Source organism: Myiozetetes cayanensis, unplaced genomic scaffold (genome assembly GCF_022539395.1).
Source record: "Myiozetetes cayanensis isolate MyiCay16 unplaced genomic scaffold, myiCay2020 scf3, whole genome shotgun sequence".
Taxonomy (NCBI): domain Eukaryota; kingdom Metazoa; phylum Chordata; class Aves; order Passeriformes; family Tyrannidae; genus Myiozetetes; species Myiozetetes cayanensis.
Genome location: NW_026087521.1, coordinates 14,737,920 through 14,762,097, shown reverse-complemented (window position 1 = coordinate 14,762,097; position 24,178 = coordinate 14,737,920). Strand labels below are relative to the sequence as shown.

Sequence of the window (24,178 nt, the reverse complement as noted above, 5' to 3'; positions counted from 1 at the left end):
CATCTTGCCCTCAGGTTCCTACAAACATGAGGCAAAACCTATCAAAATCCCCATAAAAGTTATAAGAGCTTCCTGAAAAATGATACGCAAATAAAGAATCTCAGTGTTATTAAAATGAGTGTTCTCTACAAGTATCAGACATTTGTGTGGTCAATGGATTTATACATACAGGACCTCAAATCGTAGATATCGCTAATTCAAATCTACTTTATACTTGGACTGTATTTTAGTTTTAGCTTTACTCTGAACTTGTAGAAGTCTGAAGGACCATTATGAGAAAAAGTAATAGATTAGAAGCATGGGGAAAATTCAACTAAAAGGGTGAGATTTCTAATGAAACCAAAGTCTCTGAGTACACAAACAAATCCTTGTTGTAATAACTGCTGTCTGAACAGGCATTTATGTCATTGTCTATGAGGATTTTAGTAGATGAGAAGTTGGACAGCAAAAAAGAGCAAAGCATGATGCTGCAGAGAATTAGAAAACCTCAAATTAAAAACATTCATAGAAGCAGAAGATAAAGCAAAAGAAGCCATTCCAAGAGCCACCAAAGAATTCCCAGCTATTCAGAATATTTTTTCTTCAGAAAGCTGTTTCAATTTTGACAGTTGAAAAAAGTTTATAATTTTTATTAAAACTTCTGTTGAATTTCAAATGCATTTAAAAAAATTTTAAAATATCAAACTTTATGGAGAATACCTGTGTTTTTACCACTGTGCATAATTATATATAAAAATTCATTATAACAGAGACATTCATTCTACAAATACTGCATACTTCACTGGAAGAAAAGATGCAAAAGAAAACCATCTGTAACTTCAATGTGTAAAAGGGTTCGAAAGAACATCAGTTTAGAGTCCAAATCTGGACAACAACAATAAATTAATATTTAAGTCTCAGTGGTTAAAAAAAACACACCTCTTTACTAATAAAGAGAAAAGAAATAGCATTATAATTTGTACACCACCTCTTTTTCTTTTTCCTTTCTTTTTTTTTCAGCTTTTCTAGATCTCTCTTGGCTATATCTAGAATTTCCATTGTCTCTTTCTCTGAAGAAAGCATAGAAGCAGAAAATGCCGATGGTCCACCAAAATATCCGGCTCTTGATGAAGCTCTTGACAAGTTGCGTCGAAGATTTTCATTCACTGCTTCACTTTCTAATAGTTTTGTTCTTAATAAAAAAAAGAACAACAAAAAAATTTTAGACCATGTATTGTCAGTACATGAAATGCACACTCTTTAACTTCTGTAACTTCAACACATTTGTATCTTCATGTATTCTGAAGGAAGTGTCTGTGTCAATGTACACACATATATGTACAGATACATATCTGCATACACTATATGTACATACATGTCACATGAAAGCCACACAAAAGCTCTAGCACTAACTGGGGACAGGCCAGATCATTTTTTTGCATGACACATGTTCAAGAAATAGATAAATAAAAACATCTAAAACATTTAGAGGGGTTTTTTTAATTTAAAATGAAAACAGGGGCCTTTTTTAACAATAAATTACATGTAATTTCTCAGTACTATCATTTATACATAAGGTTTTAAACTTATAATTTTTCCAAGTTTTGCTGTCCTTTGTGCAACAATATCAAGTCACCGTCATTATTTAAGCAACATCTTAGTGTCATTTCTATTGTCAGTTTCATCTTTAACATTTTACATTTTTGTAGCCAGGAGCAATATCAGATAGTCTTAGAAGCTGAAGGACCCCTCTCCTAAAGTAATACCCACAGAGGAAATCAGGTGAAGCATTTACTTGCTAGCACTTCTAGTGTTTTGGGTTTATTTTTAATAAAAATTGTTCAAATACTTATGCAAATACCTGAGATCTTCAATTTCCTTGATATAATTATGAATCATGTTGCTAATTTCTTCATTTCCTTCTCCTTTGAAGGACAGAGAGAAAGAGGTAATGAGGGGAAGAGAAAGGTTATGGAAGGATGGTAACAGTATAAATATCTGAATACAGCTACTACGCACAAGGTACCAGCAAAGAGAAACAGTCACATGGGTTACACATTAAGATCTTATCTGATTTGTAAAATATCTTTCCTGCTTCAACTGATTTAAGTCTTTGGTTCCTCTGTCATATGATTACCACTAACCTTTTCTATTTAATTTGTTTACCACATTAGCACATTTTAACAGTGCATAAATCAAAAGTAACCTGACAAACAGTGCACAAAAAGAATAATGCAGTCATGGTAAGCCAATTGGTAGATTATTCTATGAGGTGAAAAGCAAGCCAGCATTCACCCATCTTTGTCAAGGTCCCCATCCAAAGCAAAATAGGTAAGTTCATATGGGGCTAAGCATGTAAATAATTCCTATCCAAAGGTATTATGTCATATCTCATGTTGCTCGTAGTCCTAAATGAATGGTCAAATCAAGGTACCAAACTATTTCTATTAACAGAAGTCTTCAGAAACAGAAGAAATAATCAGATGGGGGCCTATTCCTGCCAAAGCAGGTCCTACATTACTGATACAAAGGCATCACTTCATTCCAAGGGATCCATGAAGGAAGAGAATACACTAGATTAAAGTTCATGAATTTATGATAAACACATCACACCCACAGCATACCTGTTCTGGCTAGCACTTGGTTGGCCTGATCACTCATAAGCTGCGTTATTCTGGCTCTAAGTGCATCGATAGTCTCTTGCATTGCTTTAATTCTAACACGCAGGTTGTTGTTTTCTGTTTGCAGCATCGCATTTTCATGAAACATGTCATTGATGCTTTCAACGCCTTCTTCATTTATAACCCTTTTACCCTTTAAGAAAGTAAAAGTATTTTATTACCAGAAAAGGTTGACCTACACGTTACAAAATTTTAATTTAGTAAAGGCAGTCCACAGATTATTTGAAATTCTAAATACATGCTCATAGCAAAAGATAATCTTCTCTCATTAAGTTTAGAACACTGATAAATGGATAGTTTTCAAAACATTGGTGCTTAGTCAACACCTTAGCATTTGGGTCTGGTTTAAGTCCATCTTAGTCTGAAATACAAGTTCTTGAAGAGGTTAAGAAATGAGAAGACAACTCTTCATCAAATCGGGATAGTATCTCAAGAATAACAAAGGAGTACAACACTTTTTGGTAATATTTATTGCAGGAAACATTATTTGTTTAAACTTTCAGAAGAAATGAACATTGTGTAATGAGTATTTTCCTTATATAAAACTTCATTTTTAAAACATTGTTTTAGCTGTCTAGTAAGTTTTCAAAAGCAATACAGAGTAACTGTACAAATTCACTTAATGCATCACATAAATTGTGGTCATTTTTGCTTTGGAAGTGATTGTTTCTCATTGTTGAATATAGCAAGGTCAATTTTTGCCTTTCAAAATGCAAATAGCAGGCAGCATCTGTTAACATCATTGGCATTTGCTGATGTATGTATCTTTTCTTTGGGGACACAATCTAAGTTTTCTAAAAATATCTGGTAATCACTGGAATTAGAAGTTTTGTTTACATCAAGGTTGGTATTCAAATGTGTATGAAGTGGAAGTAGCCAACAGAAAAATAAGTTGTGAAATCATAAGTATTTTCAAGCAGAAGAAACCCTAAGAGGACAAACTTACTGTTTTGTATTCCACGAGTTCCATCTGTAGCCGCGCAATCTCACTGCGCAAAGCATTTATTTGTTGACTGGCCCTATCCTGATTGACCATCACCTTGTTCTTGATGTTCCGTGCTCGATTAGCATACTTTAATGTGTTCAAAGTTTCCATGAAGTCTCGATCTGAAGGGCTCACACACGCTATCATGAGGGTTTGACTGGAAGTTAAAAAACACAGGTCATTGTTACACATCAAGAACAAAGAGAGTAGAGAAAAGCCAACAGGTCTTGAGGTAGAAGGTGAAACAAGAATAGCAACTTTGTAACATTTGTGAAAATATTTCTTGATCTAACTCACAGTAGACTGTGAACCACAGAGGTCAGCACTATTACATCTTGCTTCACCCTAGCATAACGTAGGAGGAATTAGGTCATCAATTGTTCCACACATTTAACATCAGAAAGAGGCACAAAGAATATATACAAGTATTATTGAAAACATTCTGGGGTAGGATTTGGTATCTGTACATTTGTGCTGGTTTGGGTTGAGATACTTTTTTCCGAGTAGCTGGTACAGGCTATGTTTTGGATTTGTGCTGAAAATACCCAATGTGTCCTTAATGCAGATATGTTTTAGTTACTGCTGAGCAGTTTCCAGAAACATTTCTCAAGTTACATTCACTTTGCCTAATCATACATAAACTGAGATTTAGGGATTTAAGATCAATCTAAATTCCTATACAGTGATTTGGACCATGCAGCCATCAGGACTGCCTACTGTAATTCCTGAGGTGCCTATCTACTTCATCTGCAGGTTGCCCAAATACTCATCTTAGCTGTCCATGCATGCCTAATGTACCTACTGTCTACCTCAGGTAGAACAGAAGTAGAAAAAAAGCAGAGAAATTTTTCATTCCAATGAAGTGGTTTCATCATTTAATAGGTCCCTTCCTTCCCTCCCTGTAGCATACTCACTTCACATCAGATGAGAACGGCCTAGAGGGGTCAGAACCAGAATTCCAGCTGCAGATCACTCTGAAGGTGCATACATGGCCTAAATTCTCAACAGACAGGGCAAAATACCTGCATTTAATGGACTGAGTATGCCTCTCCAGGCTTCAAAGGAGTTTGCTTCTCTGCTGTATATCACAGCTTAGGTGAAGCATTAGGAAGAGTGCACTGTCTCCAGGGCAGACGAGCAATATCTACATCAGTCAGGCTAGACGCTGATCTTCACTTTCTATAATTTTAGACCGTGACAAACAAATGAATCCCTGCAACCCTCTGTGAGGCAGCTACCTTCACCATACACACTGGGAAATAAACTAGAAAGAGTAACTAGCCTCAGACTGAAAAAAACATGTAGTTTCAGCAATTCTTCCTCAGCCATTGTGGGTATCTTCGTGTCAGTTCTCCAAACTGTTTGAGTTTAGTCCTCAAGACGAGCATGCAAGATTAATTTTTAATTCTGACATAAAGAATATTTCTGTTTTCAGTTCAGAAGGAGCTTACATTTCTAAACCTCAGAGGACTAATTCTCTCCATCTTGAAAACTGAACAACTTGAACTCCACTTTCCTATCTGAATTGTATTGGATCAGGATTTCTTAAAGCTGTTCTACTCTCTTTATTTTACCACTTCTTTAAACTGTTCTCCCTGTTCCTGAAGTTATGAAAGTTTTCATTTTTCATATTATACACTATAAAGTTCCTTTTAAAACACCAATGCTCTATATTCTTTATTGAATAATTCAAGAAACATTAATATTTAAATGTTGCTTCAGAACTGTTACAGTACTATACTTAAAATGAGGATTATGATGAGAATAGTAAAGTGATATAGTGATTTTATCATTGTTAACTCAGGACTTACTACAATCTAACCCAAATCACTACTAGTACATTTTTGATACAAATTTTTTAAGAGAGAAACAATAATCTGGACTGTAATACCTAGGGTGGAATTTGGAAGGCTGCAGAACAGCCTAAAAGAAATCTAAATATGATTCCCCAGAAGAAAAACTGCATATTTGTTAAAATTTAACTTTCTCACACATTTTGGTTGCCAAAGCAGGGATAAGAAACTGCTCAAAATGTGTTGTTGTGTATATATATATATATATATATAAAGTGCTGAGATGTCTTAGCATGTATGTCACATACATAAAAAATAAGGGGAGGGGGACATCCACACATTTAGCATCAGTCAGAAAAAGAGAAAAAGAAAATACATAAGTATAATTGAAAATGTTCTGGGGTAGCATTTGCTATCTGTACATTTGTGTTGGTTTTGGTTGGGATAGACCTGATTTTCTTCATAGTAGCTGGTATGTGCTGTTTTGGATTTGTGCTGAAAACACCCAATATGTGTCCATGATGCAGACATGTTTCAGCTGCTGCTGAGCAGTGTTTGCACACTTTCCACCAGCAAGGAGGTTGGGGGTGCACAAGAAGTTGGAATGGACACAGCCAGGACAGCTGACCCTAACTGACCCAAGGGACATTCCAGACCATACAGCATCATTCTCAGCATATAAAGGTGGAGTAAGAAGGAGGAAGAGGGGGACATTCTGAGTGATGGTGTTTGTCTTCCCAAGTCACCACTACACAGGGTGAAGCTCTGATTTCCTGGTGATGACTGAACACCCGGCTGCCCATAGGAAGTGCTAAGTGATTTTCTAGTTTTGCTTTGCTTGCACACGTGACTTTTGCTTTATCTAGTAAACTATCTCGAACCCTGAACTTTCTCACTTTCACCCTTCCAATTTTCTCCCCCATCCCACCGTGGGTAGTGAGCAAGCGGCTGGCTGTGCGAGGCTTGGCTGGAGGCCGGGGTTAAACCCGACACCATCGTACACTAAACTCTGCCATTTCTCCTGAAGAACAGGAGGGGGAGCAGCGGAGCTGTAAAACGAGAAAATATTTTGGAGTCAAATAATGCTTCTACGGAATTGAGATTTTAGAAGTGGTTTCAAAAAAGCTCACTAGCTGGTATATTTGACGTAAAATTTAGTGAAGGAGAAGAGCTGTGCTCTTGCTTTGTGCTGATTTTTTTCATAATTCTTAAGTTTCTTCCACCCTTATGTACTTCTGAAAAGTCTAGTTTTTATTTTACTTATTTTGTCTGGCTCTGCTTTTCCTCACACTGCAGTGCTTCAAGGCGTTACTTAAGTTCTCACTCTGAAGAAAAGAGCAACAATTTAAAGTTTCCTTCCACGTCTCCCTATTCCTTTGTGAAATGCCCAGAAAACTTCCTGCTCTCCTAAACATAGGAGCCAGGCATACTGAATCACATAAGCAATAAGAGTACTACCCTACCAAAATATACTCAGTTATGGTTGCTCTTGTATTTGGACATATTAACATTACACATACAAAATTTGTATTATTATTTATAAATTTGTCCACGTTTTCTTATATAAAGCCTTCATGGGCCAAAGCTTCTCTTCATTGTATATGCAGAATATATACAGGCAGGTTCATACCAACAGCCCTGGTGACAACACTAGTTTGTTTTTATTAGGCTACAAAACCAACATCGGATAACTGGACAGATACTCCATAGCTTGAAATATATAACCTTTAAAGAGATGGCAGTGCCATCGCAAGCTGACTCCAAGTTCCTGTGCATGGCAGTCAGAGCAAACAATACACTTACAAAAACAAACAAACAAAACCAAAAACAAAAAACCAAAACACAAAACCAAATACCAAAACCACTCAAAACTCTAAATCAGAAACTCATCACAACTTTAAAATATGATATAAGCAAAATTTACCATTTATACTATCTACAATCTAAAGATGTGTTCATGGAAAGAACATGCTTGGAAATGGTAACTTCTAAGTACCTCAAAGCCTCATATCTAGTAAAACTATAACAGCAGTGAAAAGAACAAAGCAAAAATCCACTTTGAAAATCTTTTCCCTTCATTGACAACATTTTTGTCATGACAGCAATTTATTTTCAGAATCTTCCCCAGTGGCTATTTTTGTTTTGTTTAATGTTTATTTTACTTTCTGAAGATTATAAACTCATTCATGCTCATTCACAATGAAATACATAAAGTGTCCAAGTTTTCATACCTGTTTCCCCCAAGAGAGTCTTGAAGCAGTCTTGTAAGCTTTGAATCTCTGTATGGTACATGAGTTGCCTTCTTACTTTTATCTCCCAATGCACTTATTACATTGCCAAGTGCCAGCTATAAAACACCAAACCATGTAATGCAGAAGTCAGAATCAGTTCCTGAGTAGTTTTATTTCAAAAACAGTAAAAACCAGGGTCAGTATATTGTGAGAAAATGAATGTACTCATGGAAGTTAACATAAAAATATTTCTGAAGATTTTTACATTTTACAGTAAACGTGTAGAAACTTCTGTGTTATCAACAGTGCATCAGATGACTTGCAGGTTGGTACCTGCAAGTGCAAAGGGTTTAGCACAATTTGTATGCACTGTCTATTGATATCTCATGTCAGTCACAAACTAAAGTTAGAAATACCTCATCTAACATACATTTACTTTTGATGATGATTAAAGTTGATCTCTACTTCTAGCAGGGGCTACAAATTAATTTTATCCATCTGCTTTATGCTACATTTAGAATAAAATATGGGGCATTTATATGAAAAAGACCCAGAATATACTACCTCTACAGATATTAAATAATAAGTGTCTGATGAAGATGTGAGCATTTGAGGCTTGAAATTATGTAGTCCATGACCATCCTGTTTCATTGCTAAGAGGGTCTAATTCATGTTTATAAACAAGCTAATATTTGGCTGTGGAATCATTTTTAATGTGCAACTGCAGACACTTCAGTCATTTGTCAAACTGAAGAACATGGCTCCAGGTGGTGCCTTGTCCTGCCAGTTCTTGGCCTGGGAATGTGCTGGCTGTGCCCAGCAGCTGGAGAACTGTAGGCACACCCCATGCTGTGGTTGCTTGCTTTTAAGGGTTTAAAGCACTCTCACAGTCTGTTTCACAAAACTGAGGGCTGGACTTCACTGTAAGAGTTTTGTGGTTGTACATTATTTTTATCACACTGATTTTCACCTTCATGCATTTTGTATCCTATTTGTTAAGGATACATCTATGTCATCCAAATCACCAAATTCCTATTGTTTTTGTGCTTATGTTAATGATGAGATTGAACTGAATTCTTTCTCTTCCATATAATATAAGCAGAATAACTACAGAAAATAACAACTGTCATGATGGCAAGAGAATCACTACAGAAGTTCTAATTATGGAATACCTCACTGGCACTGCACACTAGCCCAGAACAAAAAATGTTTTCACATATAAAATAGACACGTATTTTGTGTCTTAAAAAGCAAATTGCACAGAGCCTCCACACAGCCAAGTATTTCAAAACAAAGGCATGAAATTATAATCTCCACTGATAATCAACCAGCTCTACTTTTCAGTGCAGTTTTGTAAATGTTAAGTAAAACATTTATTACAGTGAACAAAAAACTAAGTGAGCCAGTACTCAGACAAGTAAAAAAAAGTGACGCTATAAATTACAAGTTTTATTCCTACTTCAAAGTGTTTTGTCTAGGGTTGTTTTACACTATGTTGTATATTTGTATAGTCTTACTAGTCCACAGTTGATGGAAATGCCTTCTCTTGCCCTTTCTCCTGTAGCTCCTGTTCGCTTTAACCTTTCAGATCCAGCCAGATCAACAAAATGAAACTTGGCAGTAAGAGTTTCATATTCATTCATCTCAGAAGATTCAGATATTATCCTGTTATCAGTGGCATTATCCTGAAGTAAAGAAGAACCCATAAGGCTTGGTAAGATCTTTCATATTAACATTTGCAAAGTTCAATCAACAATTAATTACAAGACTAGCTGTATGTCATGACCACCTGCTTAGTCTCTTATAACAACAGTATATTTCAAAACTATCTCCATTTTAATCATATATACTAACATTCTTGAAGACTCAGCTCTAGATACACATGAATACAAGTTACTTAAAGTATGAGCTACCATTGTTTCTTGATGTAGAAATGGGGGGATACATACATTAAAATATACAAGTCTGCAGTAAGGTAGGCAACAAACTTTGTTCCCCTTCAGAAATACAAGTCTTGCATCAATTGTCAAAAGAAACTGATTTTAAAAAACCACACCTTAATTACAATATTACCCCAAAAATTGCCAGAGCCACTTAGCTCATTAAACCTACCAAATAACTGAAAGATATTTTGATTTTATACCTCTCTAAACCCCATCATCAGCTTCCCTGTGGCATGGTTCTTCAACTTACTTTAGGAATTATTGTTTGAAGCCATTTTTCCTAGCAGTCAGTATTCCACTAGCACTTCGGACTTGACCAGAAATAAAGACAGCAGGGGGAACACCGGAGGAAGAAGAGGTTCCTTTCTCCCTTCCACCTTCCTCCCCCAGGTATGCTATAATGAGTGGCACTCCATGAAAGGCTCCATCAGCGCAGGGAGTCCCTCCAGGAACACGCTGCAGTAGGGGCAGGTACCATAGCCTCAGCCTCTTTTCACTTCATGTCCATTTTAAGCATTGAAAAGTAATTAAAAATGGGAAACATTAAGTAATACAGCCAGAAAACCCCATTTGTTTGTTTTAAAGTTTTTTTTTGTTTGTGTCTTTCCACGTCTGCCAGGAATTTTAAATCAATAAAGGTTTATCCAGCTTTAGAAAACAGAAAAGAGGGAGATGTTGCAGTATGCTTTTAGGATATAAAAGTATGTTGCAACACCAAAGCACAGCAACAAACTTACCCTTTTTCATTGGACAATCCCAAATTTTTTTCCTGCCAATTAGTGTAGCTGTACCATATACTGCGGAGTTTTATTTTACTCTACATGCAGTTAGATTTGTTGTCAGGAAAGCAACAATAAGAAAAATCTTTAAATCACTCACTTCTTGACCTTCCTAGTGACATATCCACTGCAGGGCAACTTCTACTACCTTGTCACAGTATCACATAATAAGCATATAATGAGTGTATGGATTTATAACATATTCTCACAGCCCGAACAACAAGTTTTATTAGGAATTTATATCACAGTAAGGTAGATTGTTCTGGATTTTGTTTAAAAAAAAAAAAAAAAAAGTCAAAACAACAACACAAACCCTCAGGCACTCTGTGGCAATGGCCTTGCTCATCTAGCCCACAGCTCCCTTTGCTAGTGCAAGGGATAATGAGCGTCTCTGCAGACCAAACCATTCTCAAGGTAGTGAAATATTTCATGCTTCTAAAGTGGCCTCCTTTAGTAGCTGTTACAGAAGAGAACGGGAATTGTGCTACTTCCAAAAGACCAGAAATCATTATTTCTGTTATTTTGACGTTTACACTGACTCTCATTCCCAGCCCTTAAAGTAATGATTAATGCACCCTGTCACTCTCGTTTATTTAGCAAGTAGAATGTACATCTAGAAATTTTTAAGAGCATGGATGGTGTGCACAGAACTCAAGGAGCAGTGTGACTGTGCACTGCAGCCCTGGCTGCCTGCCAGCACTGGGCACCAGCCACTACACAGAGGGGAAAGAGCCAGCGCTGTCATCCGAGAAGGAGAAACTGCGTTGCCCTAGTAACAAAGGTCTCCCAAAACTCTTGTCTACAGAAACTTGAGCTACATCTACCCTGACTACCCAATAATAGCTTGTATTAATTTAGATTCTAGGAGTGTTCAGAGGCCAACATCAGGTCTATCCTCCACTGTCCTAAACTCCACAAGGAAAGAAGAGGGTGCTGTCTTCACAGATGAAGGATATAGAAACACAGTCAGTCAGACTGTCCAGACAGTCAAATTATCTTGTACATATCTTCCAAGTAAAGGAGAAACAAAACAGTTTGACATAAGGCAGAAGGTGGCTACCTATTCCTCTAAAACAAGCCTCTGTAAGAAAAAAGGTAGAGCCAAGCAACAGTCCTGCAAGCAGCTCAGCTGATGTGGAAGGCTGCGAGTGCATCAGCACAAGGGACTGCTGTGCCAACAGCCTGTGGAAAATGAGGCTCCAAGATGACTTCTCACTCTCCATAGACAGCTTTCAGCAAAAACCTCCAAGCAGACAGTGTCACCACACAGTGACTGAGGTGCCCTATCTGGGCTGAGTGTGATGCCAGTCCCTCCCAAGTGAAGACAGCTGACCACACCACCAGATCCACAGTTTCAGCATGGAAAGCAGGAAGAAGTGTTTTTAGCACATGTATAAAGCAGGTCTACATACCACAAAGGACCAGGAAGGGAACCTCATTTTGCCTGCAAATGATTATTTGTAGCATTAAAAAAAAAAGGTAACCCCACCAAGAAGCACTGAAAATCCAATTCACTGTTCCACATGCCTATGGGTAAAATGCATTTTGTTACCTTAAGAATAACCAAGTTAAGTCCCCCTGAAAGTACCATAGTTTTCAGTAATGTGGATTTATTTAGAACTCTCCTCTTTACAAGATACACAAACAGCAACTAACAACTTCTACAGAACAGCACCATGTTCACTCATAATTTAAATTTCAAGCTAAGCACATAACAGAATACCTGCACCCCAAATATATGTCTATTTAAAATAAATACAGTAAGCCTCAGAATTTAATGATCTTCCACTTGTGCCTTACCTGGATATCAACAAAAAACCTAATCTGAAATATCCAAGCAGTTTCACTTAGCTGACTGCAAGTTTAAACCCACTGCTAAGACACTTAAAAGTGCTTTCCCAATTAAAGACAAATTACATTTTAACGTTCTTGCTTGTGTATGTCGCAACAAAAGACTGTAGAAAGTGCTAGAGGAAAATAGGCAGGTTCATGTAAGAGGCTGCAGTTTATGGTTGCCTCTGGCTAGAGAATGGTTACATATGCACAGATTAAATCAAATTATTATAATGCTTAGCAAATTCATCGAGCATTATGATGACTGCAGCATCCTTATTAAGCGCAATTCAAATAGCAGTGGCTGCCAAAATTTTCCCCATTTTGAAAAATGGCTACTATGTATAAGTTTAATAACAGAAAAAAATACATACAGCATTAAATGCAGGACAGACTCTGGTTTGACATAAGTGTATAGTAAAGATAGCATGTGACCGTGAGCTCTGAACATTCATCTGAGTGCTGGCGGTGGTTCGAGACAAAGCTCCCAGCTTCAAGCACTGCATCATCTAGAAAACACACAAGAAATACATTGCATTGCTTGCTGGCTGAAGAAAAAGTGTTCCTATAACACTTACTGTTTTTGATATACAATTAAACTTTTTCTCTTTGCTATGAATTCAGTTCCTACAAGCCAAAAAAGCACAAAGATTCTTAAATTAGCAAACTAAAAGTATTTTTCTGTGATTCCTGAAAGAAAATCCATGTATCTTTGTATGCCTCTTTTTACTGTCCCCTGGTAGTAACATATCTATCTTCATTGACCTGTAGCAAAAAATGTATGATTTTTGTACCTTTTATTTAAAAACATGGAACACAGTAACATTTGTATTTAGATTTGCAATGTGTATGTTTATTTCATAGCAGTTTATTTTATACCAGTCAAGAAAAGTAACATATATAAGATTTGGGAGATCAGACTGACATACACAGCCAAAATTTTCTCTCCCAGTAGAACAATATTATTAACAAAAGCCTATTCCTAGCTTTAAATGAAAGTAGCATGCATTTAATACCAAACACTTACCAGATTTAAGACTACAGAAATTAAGAAGATAAAAAATTTAGCTAAGTTTCATACTTAAATTGTCCAAGAGGTAGATACTAGCTAGCATGACCTCTAAATTTTAACTGCTCATCAAAACATACAGACAACATTTTTAGAATGTACTTGGTATGAGACAGAGTAATTTATTTTCAATTATCACCTCTGATTCTCCATTCACAGATCGGGTTGTAACACCCACTGTATAAATTCCTCCTGCTGAATCTTCATGTATTTTAATATTTGATTTTTTATTCTTTGCATCAATATCACGTGTGGTATCAAACAGATCAAGAATTTCTTCATTGTAAAGCTGAGGAGAAGAAAAAGGAAAAAAAAAAAATCACTTTAGGGAGGAATTCTTCCAAAGACTAACAAATCTGTGCATGGCACATACCAGAAGTTGTAAAAATCCAAATGTCTCAGCTCCCCAAAAAAGGATGCTGTGAAACATCCAAACTTACAAGATGGGACATAACAGAGCATTTGCAAATTAAGTGACCTGCACAACTTTCTATTATACCATCCAAAGAAGCAGTTGCCAGATGTGAGAGGTTATTCTTCAGTGGGACCAGGGAAGGGAAGGCATTCGATGCCAGCAGAACAAGAGTGGCAGTGGTTTCTGTGGTAGGCACCTGCTGCCTTCAGATTTGACCTTGGGCTTTTCTTTTGTTGATTCAGTTGAATGCACCCTCCAAACACTTCCAACTCACTGCACTTGCTCTCCCTGCCATCACACCTTTCCTCATACCCTCTCTCACACCTTAATAATTATGTCTCTTGTTTAGATAAACTCTTCCAGCTCTCAAAGGAATTTGACATATAATAGTTTTTGTGCAAGCTGCTTCTTAAAAAAAACAACAAGTAGCAGTACAAAAATACTATGGTATGGTTTCTTGAGCAGGGCTTTTGTACTACATAAGAGTGTTCTGAGTTTTACAAAAGGTGTTTAGAGCCAATTGAAGCTATCGGGGGAAAAATAAAGCACTATCCCACTGGGAATCTCAGGGCTCAGGTCTCTACTGACGAACACTGGAAAATTTCCAGGTTTTAATTTAGTTATACCAACTCATTTCAGCAGAGCTCAGGTCAGACTAATTCAGTTCCTGATGAAAAACCCTAGGTAAAAGTCAGCAAACCACTACAATAGATCTGTATTCACCCAGGGTACTTTCTCATACCCTGAAAGTGACTTTCTCCTCTCACAAGCAAAAAGTCTTCCCTGAGAAGAAAATGCTCAGCGTTTGTGAATGTGATGCTTTTAATCCTTTACATATTAAAAAAAGGAATTGTATTTAATTATTAAGCACAGATATTCAAAGTAGGAATGTTTTCTTACTAATGTTTTACCTTGACAAGTGCAAACAAACTTATGCCACAATTTAGAGATTCTGATAATGCACCTGCAATTGCATGGGACTGCATATGCCTATCTTTTGACAAAGTAGGAAATCAAGGAGTCAAGGGAGGCAGACTGCAGCAAACTAAAGAAAGGCAAGAAAGTAGTAAACAAAAGCCACTGTTCCTAACAGTTATCCAGCTGTCAGACTTCAAAGTTATTCCAATATACAAACTTGCTTCAACTTGCTCAATCAGTAAATTATAGTTTACGCAATTCAGCTCTAATGGTAGATAGGATGGCAGGAAGAGGACACTTTCTGATACAAGAGTAGTGTATAATACATAACTAATCAGACAAAGGTCTTTCAGGGAAAACTCTAACTTCTGTAGAACAATTTAAAAAATCTACCAATAAAAAATGACATTTTGTTCAGGAAGAAAATATTATATACATCATTTAACCTTTCTCTAAATTAGATAAACAAGACAGGTTTCAAGTATGCACATTTCATCTGAAACACGTCGTAATGCCCACAATTCTTCATATAATTCTCCCTGTAGCATTTAATTACTGCTCTGTATTTTGGGAGTCAGCCACATTTGTAATGTTACGTCAAAACTCGTAATAAATTCAGGAACCCCACTGGTTACTGCTCTTTACACTTCTCATGTTGCAGCTGCCTAAGCAGAAGCAAAGCTGCAGCTCCCTGATGTAGAAACAGAGGGGAGAGTAGAGCATTCCCACAGCACGTGCTCAACCCGACTCTCTCTAGGCAAACATTAGCCAGAGCAACAAAGAGCTCTGCTTAAGGTTAGCAGTGACAAACCCATACCAGTGCAAAACTACTGCCAGCTTGTTAATCGTTAGAACAGTTAGAGGAACACATGACTAAGTACTTAATTTACTTCAAAAGTAATAAAACCAACATATTTTCTCTTTGGTAAAATAAAAATGGAGTTTCTCCACTCCCAAAGTAGATAAAGTCATAAACACTGAACTAAGCAATACAAATTTACACCTGCTCTTCCTTAAATTGATTCTTCCTGTCCATGTGCCTGAAGTGTCAGATTTTGCAGCTTGGTAGTGAATGTAAATATGCTACACCCAAATCAATCAATTTAAAAAGTAGTTCCACAGTCAGGAGACAGCATAAAACCTGCAAGACTTAAACCAACAGCTGCTGCAGGTCAGAAAGGTAACAGATGTTACAGCCTCTTTACCAGTAACTGTGTCTACAAGAAAACACAAGGGGAACAGTTTTGCCACAGCACTGACAGAGTTTTCTCTGGGTCTAAGGAAAAAGGGAATAGTGACACAGAAGCCCAATCCTAAACCAATAGGAAGTGCAGAAAGAAGTATTTTCATGCTAGATTTCTTCTTTGGTGAAAGAAGTACAAGCCTCCTGAACAGAATCTATGGCAAAGTGGCAAAAGCAGACAAAGTGTGGTCACTATTCAAAGCCACAAAGCACAATTGAGGGGTTTTTTTATAGTTTCTTGCTATAAGGTTTTGCAAAGAATTACAAACAAGCATGAGCAACAGGCTGTACAAACAAAGGCATACTACAGAAAAGGGTAAGTTATGACCAACATAACTATTTCTGTGCTTCAAAATAATGCTATAAAGGGAAGTATGAAGATAACTGGAATAAGTTAAAAAGGTTCTTTTTCATAAACTGAAGAGCTGAAGCAAATCCCATAAAATTTCCTTTTAAAAACTTGAAGATTAATTCAAAACATCTCTTAAGAAAAAAAATACAAAAGAAGAAACCAGAAAAAATATATAACTGGTTTTCTAAAAAACCCACAAAGTTACATCCATAAACACAGATCATACTTACCTCTAAGAACTGTGCATTCACTTTAAAATCTGGAGGTGGAAGTCCTTGTTTAATAGCACCTTGTTTTTTTTCTTCAATACATCTGAAAAGGTGCTTAACAGCACGTGATATAATGCCTTGTTCCTCTTCTGTTATGTTGACATCAAATCCAGTGCCCATGGTGTATGTTTTGCCAGCACCTGTCTAATTTGAAAAAGGAGCAGTCACTACAATGCACGAATAGCACCAAATCATCACAGAAATGCAGTTTCTAACACCAGTGCTAGATCAGTCTGTCATCTTTACAATATTAACACACAGAACAATGAGTCATTTTGAAAAATGAATGAACAGCAGAATTTGGATCAACTCTACTCTTTATCCACAGACCACATACAAAAAGGCAGAGACCAGTTCAATCTTTCATAACCTTTCCCCTGGAAACTTCCCCTAAGCAGTTTTCATCAGCCTTGAGCTATTGTCTCTGAGGTCAAAAGATGAGTTAATGTTTTCAACCAAGGCTGTTAATTAAAGTATGTATTTTGGAGGTAGAAGTGATATTCGCAATTCTTTACTGAAATAGATCAAATTACTCCCTTAATAAGCATGTCTAAATATCTCAGGTATTATACTCCCCTTGTTCTCACTTTTTACTGAAGAATGTTCACTGGGAAATTAACTTAATTGAATGTGAAGTCCTACAGAAGACAAGGTAGTGCTGTGTTTTCACTTAATTAGTGGGTCAAGTCTAAGACAAAGATAGGATCGCACAGCTAAACATAATCTGCTAAACTGGATCTGCAAACTGCTTTGTTTCACTAGGATTAGACTTCACGTAGCTAACCTGAGACGTGACATTTAACAGTGGTGAAAATTCAGCATGCAAGACCCAATTTTATGCAATCAATTCCTAAAGGAATATTCAGAAGACAGTAACACATTCTCTACATTGTGCTCAGTTTTGAGAAGTCAAATGTGTGCTCAGTGTACTAAGAGGTTGTGTTCTCTATGAAAAGTTTTCTGACTTTGCAGTCTGATCTCTACATTTTGCCCACAAACAAACAATGTGGTCCAAAGTTCCCCAGGATCTATTTTTATAAAGCTCCTATTCCCAGAAATGTCTGAAAATGCAGAGGGTTGGACAATTGTTCAGAACAGAATCTCATTACAAGGTATCTCTAAATGTCAAGTGCTTAAATAAATAATTTGTATTGCTGCATTAAGGTGAATGTAGAATTATATGGACCGATACTATTTTCAGCATTACTATTAATTTCAGATCTACTGCCTATATATATTCTGTGTTTTCATTGACGGTTTACACAGAATCCATATAAAATCCTAACAAGTGTCCTACAAGATAACTCATTGAAAATAAATCCAAGATGCTAAAAAACAGATTCATGAGTTTCAAAATTTACAGGAAAAATCAGTTGCAAGAAACTGTTTATAAATACTTCAAAATAAAATTGTGAACCTTACCTGGCCATAAGCAAAGACAGTGGCATTATAGCCTTCAAAGCAGCCTTCAATCAGCTTTTCTATACACTGTATATAGATCTCTTCTTGCTGCGAGTCAATGTTAAAGACATAATCAAAAGTGAAGGCCTTATCTTTTCCCAAGAACACTTGAGGTTCACCAGGTGTGACAGATGTACAAATATGGCATCCTTCAATCTTCTCTTTGGCTAGTTGTGGTCTAATTCTGTTTTGGAAGAGATAAAAAGAACTATTAGGAATTCTCATCATCAAAAAAGGAATACACAAACAATAAAAACAAGGGATGAGAAGAAGTCCTTACTGGTTGAAAAATCAGAAATTTTCACCAAGCCAGGAGGTTTCCAGTTGTCTGAGCCACAGAACTGACTATATCAGAACCCCAGTCATAAAACTGCCCATGCAAATGACATTTTTTCTGAAGGTTCACCTACTTCAAGCTGACAACTTGCCTAGAACTCTGAATATTTCTGTATGCGCAGTACACATTACTGAAGAGTAACTTTCATACTTGGTTTCAAATCAAGTTTTCCAGTTTTATCTTTCTTCTTTATGCTTTCACCATAAACCCAGAAATTTTAATTATATGAGGCTTTTTTATAAGGAAGATAAACATAAAAAAAAATACAGGATATTTTAAATAGCAGTTTGGGAGCAGGGACCCACCAAAGCCTACATAGCAGGGAGGTTTTCATTTAACATGATATGAGAGCTATGACAGCAAGGAGAAGGCTCATATTTCTTCCTTCCCTTTGACAGGATAGGAGCTTTTTCACAGTCAGAATTTCTGTGAAATGTTCGGTTTCAATGAAGAAGCATACCTTCAGACAAAAGAAAACAGTATCTAACAAGTTCTAAAGGTAAGAGTGTCTCATTCCTCACTATCTTCAAACTGAGACAAATTTCAGCTTTTATTTCAGTTTGTTCGGTTTCTGACAAGATACTTTGTAGAATATAGCTACCTTGGACTTCGTATATCACTTTATTAATTCCTCTGCATTCTTGACACTCTTTCAGTCTTGTCAAAATTGAATTCATGTACTGTCTCATGACTAATAATGACTGTGGAATTTTGTGATTCAATTGGCTTAATGATTATCTATCAACAAGAAAACTCTGGTAAACATAACATATTATTCTAGTTGTTATTAACTAATAATTTGTTTACAAAATCACCCTTTTTTAAAAAGTATTTCCAAGTTCCCAAAGTAGCACACACACACACCAAAAAAAAAAAAATCCCTGAAAAAACCCCAAAAATCACCCAAACAAACAAAACAAAAACAAACACACCCCACCCCCAGAAACACAAAACAAACCAAAAAGAACCAAACACACCAAAAAAACACCCCACACCAAATGTGTGCAGATGCGTGCAGCTTAAAAGACAGCACAAAGAAGGCTATAATAAGGTTGATAAAACAGCAGCAGTACAGCTACATACAAACAAAATCATGGAATATTTTATATAGATTCTCCATTTATATAAAAGCTTCAAGTACCTATGTTTACCTCAGTGTGGCTACTTTTAGTTACACAGTATCAAAGATCTGTATGCAGCGTATACTTTAAAGGCACATAATTATCTCATATTCCACATTTTCGAGTAGCTGTGCTGTCTTGAAGTAAATTCCCCAACATCTTCACTTATCACATGTTGGTTTGGATCACACAGCAGTTTCAGTGTGCACAATTCACACCGCCTTCAGAGGAAACTAAGCCAAAATGCTTGACTCCAAACACAAAACTTGTTCCAAAATCTAATGGGAGCATAAGGGCCCGAAGCAACCTGCTGATCTACTGTGACTGTGCCAACGCTTGCCGATGCAGAGACACCAAGTCTCCAACAGCTCTGAGTGGCCTGCTGCAGACTAATTCAAATTATATCAGCACATATATTAATATCATAAAATAGTATGATATTTTATAATATCAAATTATATCAAGACACACTTCAGATCAAGTTAGAAATATCCTGCTTCAAAAAAACCCAAAGAAAACAAACAAAAACAACAACAACAAAACCACCAACACCAACACCAAAACATGATATATCTACTTTTTATTGCAGATTCTGAATTTTTCATTCAGGGATGTGCATTGCTATCAGGAGTATTTTTCAGATTTTTTTATTCTAAGGGTTTCATTATATCCCAATGTGTGACACTAGAGATTAACCATAATTTATTTGAAAGGTTTTCCACACATTAATTCCATTATGGAAAGTTCACTTATGATCAGGAGGTACCACCCTTGTCAGCATACCCTCTAGTGTGGAATGGAAATCAAGTAAACCTTTGAAAAATGTCATTAAAGGAAAGATCACATAATGTGTAAAATAAAATTTGCATTTAAGGACACAAAGTGTGTAATATAGGTCACAGATTTTCTCTCTAATAACATCATTATCATAAGAGTTTTTTCTTTAAATGAAATAAGAATGCTAAAAGTATTTCATGATTTACATAACTCCTCCAGTAACAGCCAACTTGATCCACTAGCACCTGTGCAGACTAAACACAAAACCTGATTAATATGTACAGAAGCTCATAATACATTTACTTTCCCTCTAAATTAAGGAACTTTTGGTAATAAAACAGCTTTTATTTCTAGGTAGAAAGTCTTCAGAGAGAAATTAATTATATACCTTTTCTAAAAGCATTCTACACAACTGGAAAGTTGAACAAATAAAACACTGTAGCACGCTGTCTAAAACAATACTTAGAAAATGCCAACTCGGTAGGTTATTCTGCTGTTTTCTTTTAATGCCGTGAAGTCTGTCAGAGGGCAAGCTTCTTTTTCAGACTAAGCACTCTTATTCTTTCACTAATCCAGCACAGACAGTAAAAAGGCCATCAATTGTCCTTACAAGAATGAACTTTGAGGGCTTTTAGAACTCCAGAGGCATGTCATTGTTTTCCAGTGCAAGAAAGCCTAGGAAGACCTTTTCTAAAAATCTGGATGGGAAACACATTTCCAAAATCAAGCATTCCAGAAACCCAACTTCCCCCCCACCTTATGAAAGGCTTTTACCACTAACTTGCAGAATGAAGTTGACAACTTTAAAACAAATAAGGTTTTCTTCATATCTTTTTATTCTGCGCTTAAAAAAATAAATTAATTTTCTACACTGAGGAACTGACTCAATTATGATAGGTGCCGAATAAATTTCTCTTTCTCCTGCTAAGTAAAGGCTCAGAGTGACCACAAAGAGGAACAGTATGCCTAAAATATCAGTGATTTGCATAGTAGTTATTACAGTGATGACAGGACTGTAAAGTGAGCAGTTTCGATGTCGCCCAGCAGAGACTTCCCATGAGAATTGTCCCAGCTAGGTCCCTGCCTTGCAGCCAAGCAGCACCTCCCAGAGCTCTGCTGCTACAAAACCCTGCATGACAGCAAGCCTATACACATCAGCCACCCGTAATCAGCCCTCAGCAAGACACCATTCCAGACACCAGCTGAGCTGAAGGAAATCTGTGTCACTACTAGCAGCTTGTTACTGGTTCAGTCGCTTCCCCTGCGTTGTAACACAACATTCAGAGACCCAGCAGTGGTGGTGTCCTTCCTCCCTAACTTACCACTAAATCTGAAAAAAGTGCTAAGACAAAAATACATTTCACTAGCACTTACTCAGCACAAAGGAAAAACAAAGCAAGACTCGACACATCAGGGAAGCTTCAGTCCAAAGAGAGACTCCCTTCTCATTTTGATTGCTCTTACACAATGTCCCACTCTGCCATGTACCTGGGAGGTAGCAACCAGAGAGAAATCACGGCTGCATCAGGTTTGAAAGTCACCTTCCCCAAAAAAGGATATGCAGACAAGAGATTTTCATCACCCAACCTGAGGTCTGCTCAAGGGATACTTAGTGCTCTGAAATCTACATAGCTCTCTTGATAAGTTTAGCACCAAGCTAATATGATGACCTTAAATGAGAAAGCAACAGATGCCTCTCCTTCAATCTGATTTCTGGCCACTTACGAGCAGTGTGAGTGGATTACCTGAACCTCATGGCTCTCAAAGTCTTACTGTTTGTACTGAATGTGTGGCTCGGCACATAAACAGTCCTCATGCAAGTCAGATTCTGCTCCAGCACTGGCTATAGGAACATTTCCTCCCCTTCCACTCCACAGATCAACTGGGAAAGTGATTTTTTTTCCCTCTGCTTACAGCTGAACCTTTTCCACTCTCATGCCTTAATGTGGTCACTTCTGTCAGCAAAGCAGGCAGCACCCACGCTTTAAAAATGTGAAAGACTTCATTTTGGTCATCTCTCCTTGCCCAGCTTGCAGTCTGGTAGTCTGCCATGGTGATTTTTCTCCAGGACCAATCTGACTTCATCCATTTTGTCTTCTACATGGCCCCACCTCACCTGTTTTTCAGGCTACTCTCTTAATTGTATACAATCAAGTGTTTCTTACCTATTTCCAATCACATTTCCTTAGATGTGGCAACTTCCCTCTCCTCCTCTCCAAAGCACGAACACACCCAATTCTTGTTTATATGTACTTTGCAGCACCTCCAGGCCACACACATGAAGCTTAATCCCCTAAATCTCTCCTGTCTCAGCACACTGAGACAAGTTGTCAAATTAGGGAATGCTAAACAAGCCAGCGGTTGCACAGTAATGCACTGTATTGTACTGGAACTAATCCCTCAGCAGAACAGGGGCACAATGTCTCTGCTACAGGTATTGTCAGCTACAATAGACTCAGATAATATAGTTTAGGGACTACAGCCATCATCAGGTCAATACCCTGTGTTACGCACGATATCAGACTTTACAGAATTGATACCTGTTTAAACTAAATAATATCATGATATCTCCTTGAAAAGCATCCTCTCTTAGTTTATTTCTTGGGATGAAAAACTGTCCCAGTGACTTCAATATATATCATTTATATAAATAACTATCTGGATATATAAGGATATAGATAGATATAATTACACACACATCCCTTTTCAGCTACTGAACAATTTTACCTCTGTGCCGGTTCATTTAAGAACCTCTCCAATACTTAATTTTACCCCAGCAATCTCCATCCATCTATGATTAAGTCACCCCTTAATCTCATTTCATATATTAAATGAGACCAGCAATATTTTAATTTTGCATCTCTATGTGAAAAACTGCAAATATTACTCTAACAAAAGCTAACAATCAAAATGTTTACCGCATGCCTTCTTAGCACCTCTACAGAATAGCAATAACAACATGAGAACTTCTAAGAGTGATCTAAAAAGGCGAAGCATCAAATTATTCTTGTTTTACAGAAAGAAAAGTGAAAAAAAACCTAATTACAGATTAATCTTTCAGATAGCAGTGACTATCCTGAAGTTGTGCATTGGAAAGGCAAGATTACAAGTTCCATGTAAAGTTCTCCATGGGGAAAGGGTTGTTTTCACCTTGCTCAGAAAAGCATGAATTCAAATCACGTGTTGTGCTGAGCAAGAAGCAAGTTAACCTGTAAACCCAGGGCTCTTCAATCCTTCTCTTACTACACTAAGCCTATTAAATTTCACACAATTAAGTTTCACATGTGGGTATATGAAATATTAAATCCAGAAGCACCTAATAAAGTATTTACTGAAGCATAGCAGGCACTATGAACTGGGAAACAAATGCTGCCCAAAACCAAAAGAAAAGAAAACACTTTGCTGCTCTTACTTCAGCATCAGAATTCCTTCACCCTTCTATTCCATTTATGCTCATCAAATCACTCCCATTAATCTCCCTTCAAAGCAAGCAATGAGTAAAGAAAGCTGAACAGATTACATCTCCAAGACATCTGATACGCATAAACTTTTCAGTATTTTTGCTAGCACACAGTGGAATCTTGCTCTATAATTAACAGCACCTCCAAAAGACACAGTGATAGCATCTGAATGCAATGAGCTTTAAGGATACAAAAAGGTCTGGCAAATGACAAATGCCAGGTTTACCTCTTGTTAACACATCCAAAAGGGTGCAGGAATGAATCTCTAGGCTCCCACCAGCAACTGTCACCCACAGAGAGTTTCTGTGGGGTAATAACACTTAACGGTACAGATCTGGTATTGATCACTGTTATCACACTTAGTGGTATCAAGAAGTAAAAAGGACATGCAACTACAGATATACAAGTTTGAGTGTTCACACAAGACACAGCTCAGCAACCAAGCTGCACCTATTTGCCACCCAGCACATCACCAAGTCTTTCTCCCCTTCCATGGGTCAGCTCCCACCCTTGAACCTGCCGCTTCCCCTG

At 37.0% G+C, this 24,178-nt stretch overlaps 1 protein-coding gene across 9 annotated transcripts in view; it reads right to left on the bottom strand.

Moving 5' to 3' along the window:
- The window catches only part of KIF21A (kinesin family member 21A), an 87,510-nt gene that overhangs the window by 39,200 nt on the left and 24,132 nt on the right, over window positions 1-24,178 (bottom strand). For all 9 annotated transcript variants that reach the window (XM_050323483.1, XM_050323482.1, XM_050323484.1 and 6 more), the window contains exons 2-11: window positions 17,913-18,135; window positions 16,452-16,634; window positions 13,433-13,582; window positions 12,599-12,733; window positions 9,187-9,354; window positions 7,670-7,785; window positions 3,607-3,802; window positions 2,604-2,793; window positions 1,841-1,904; window positions 968-1,171 (exon numbers count right to left, since the gene is read on the bottom strand). In XM_050323483.1, the coding sequence (XP_050179440.1) occupies window positions 968-1,171; window positions 1,841-1,904; window positions 2,604-2,793; window positions 3,607-3,802; window positions 7,670-7,785; window positions 9,187-9,354; window positions 12,599-12,733; window positions 13,433-13,582; window positions 16,452-16,634; window positions 17,913-18,135 (1,629 nt within the window). The remainder of the gene's footprint in view (window positions 1-967; window positions 1,172-1,840; window positions 1,905-2,603; window positions 2,794-3,606; window positions 3,803-7,669; window positions 7,786-9,186; window positions 9,355-12,598; window positions 12,734-13,432; window positions 13,583-16,451; window positions 16,635-17,912; window positions 18,136-24,178) is intronic.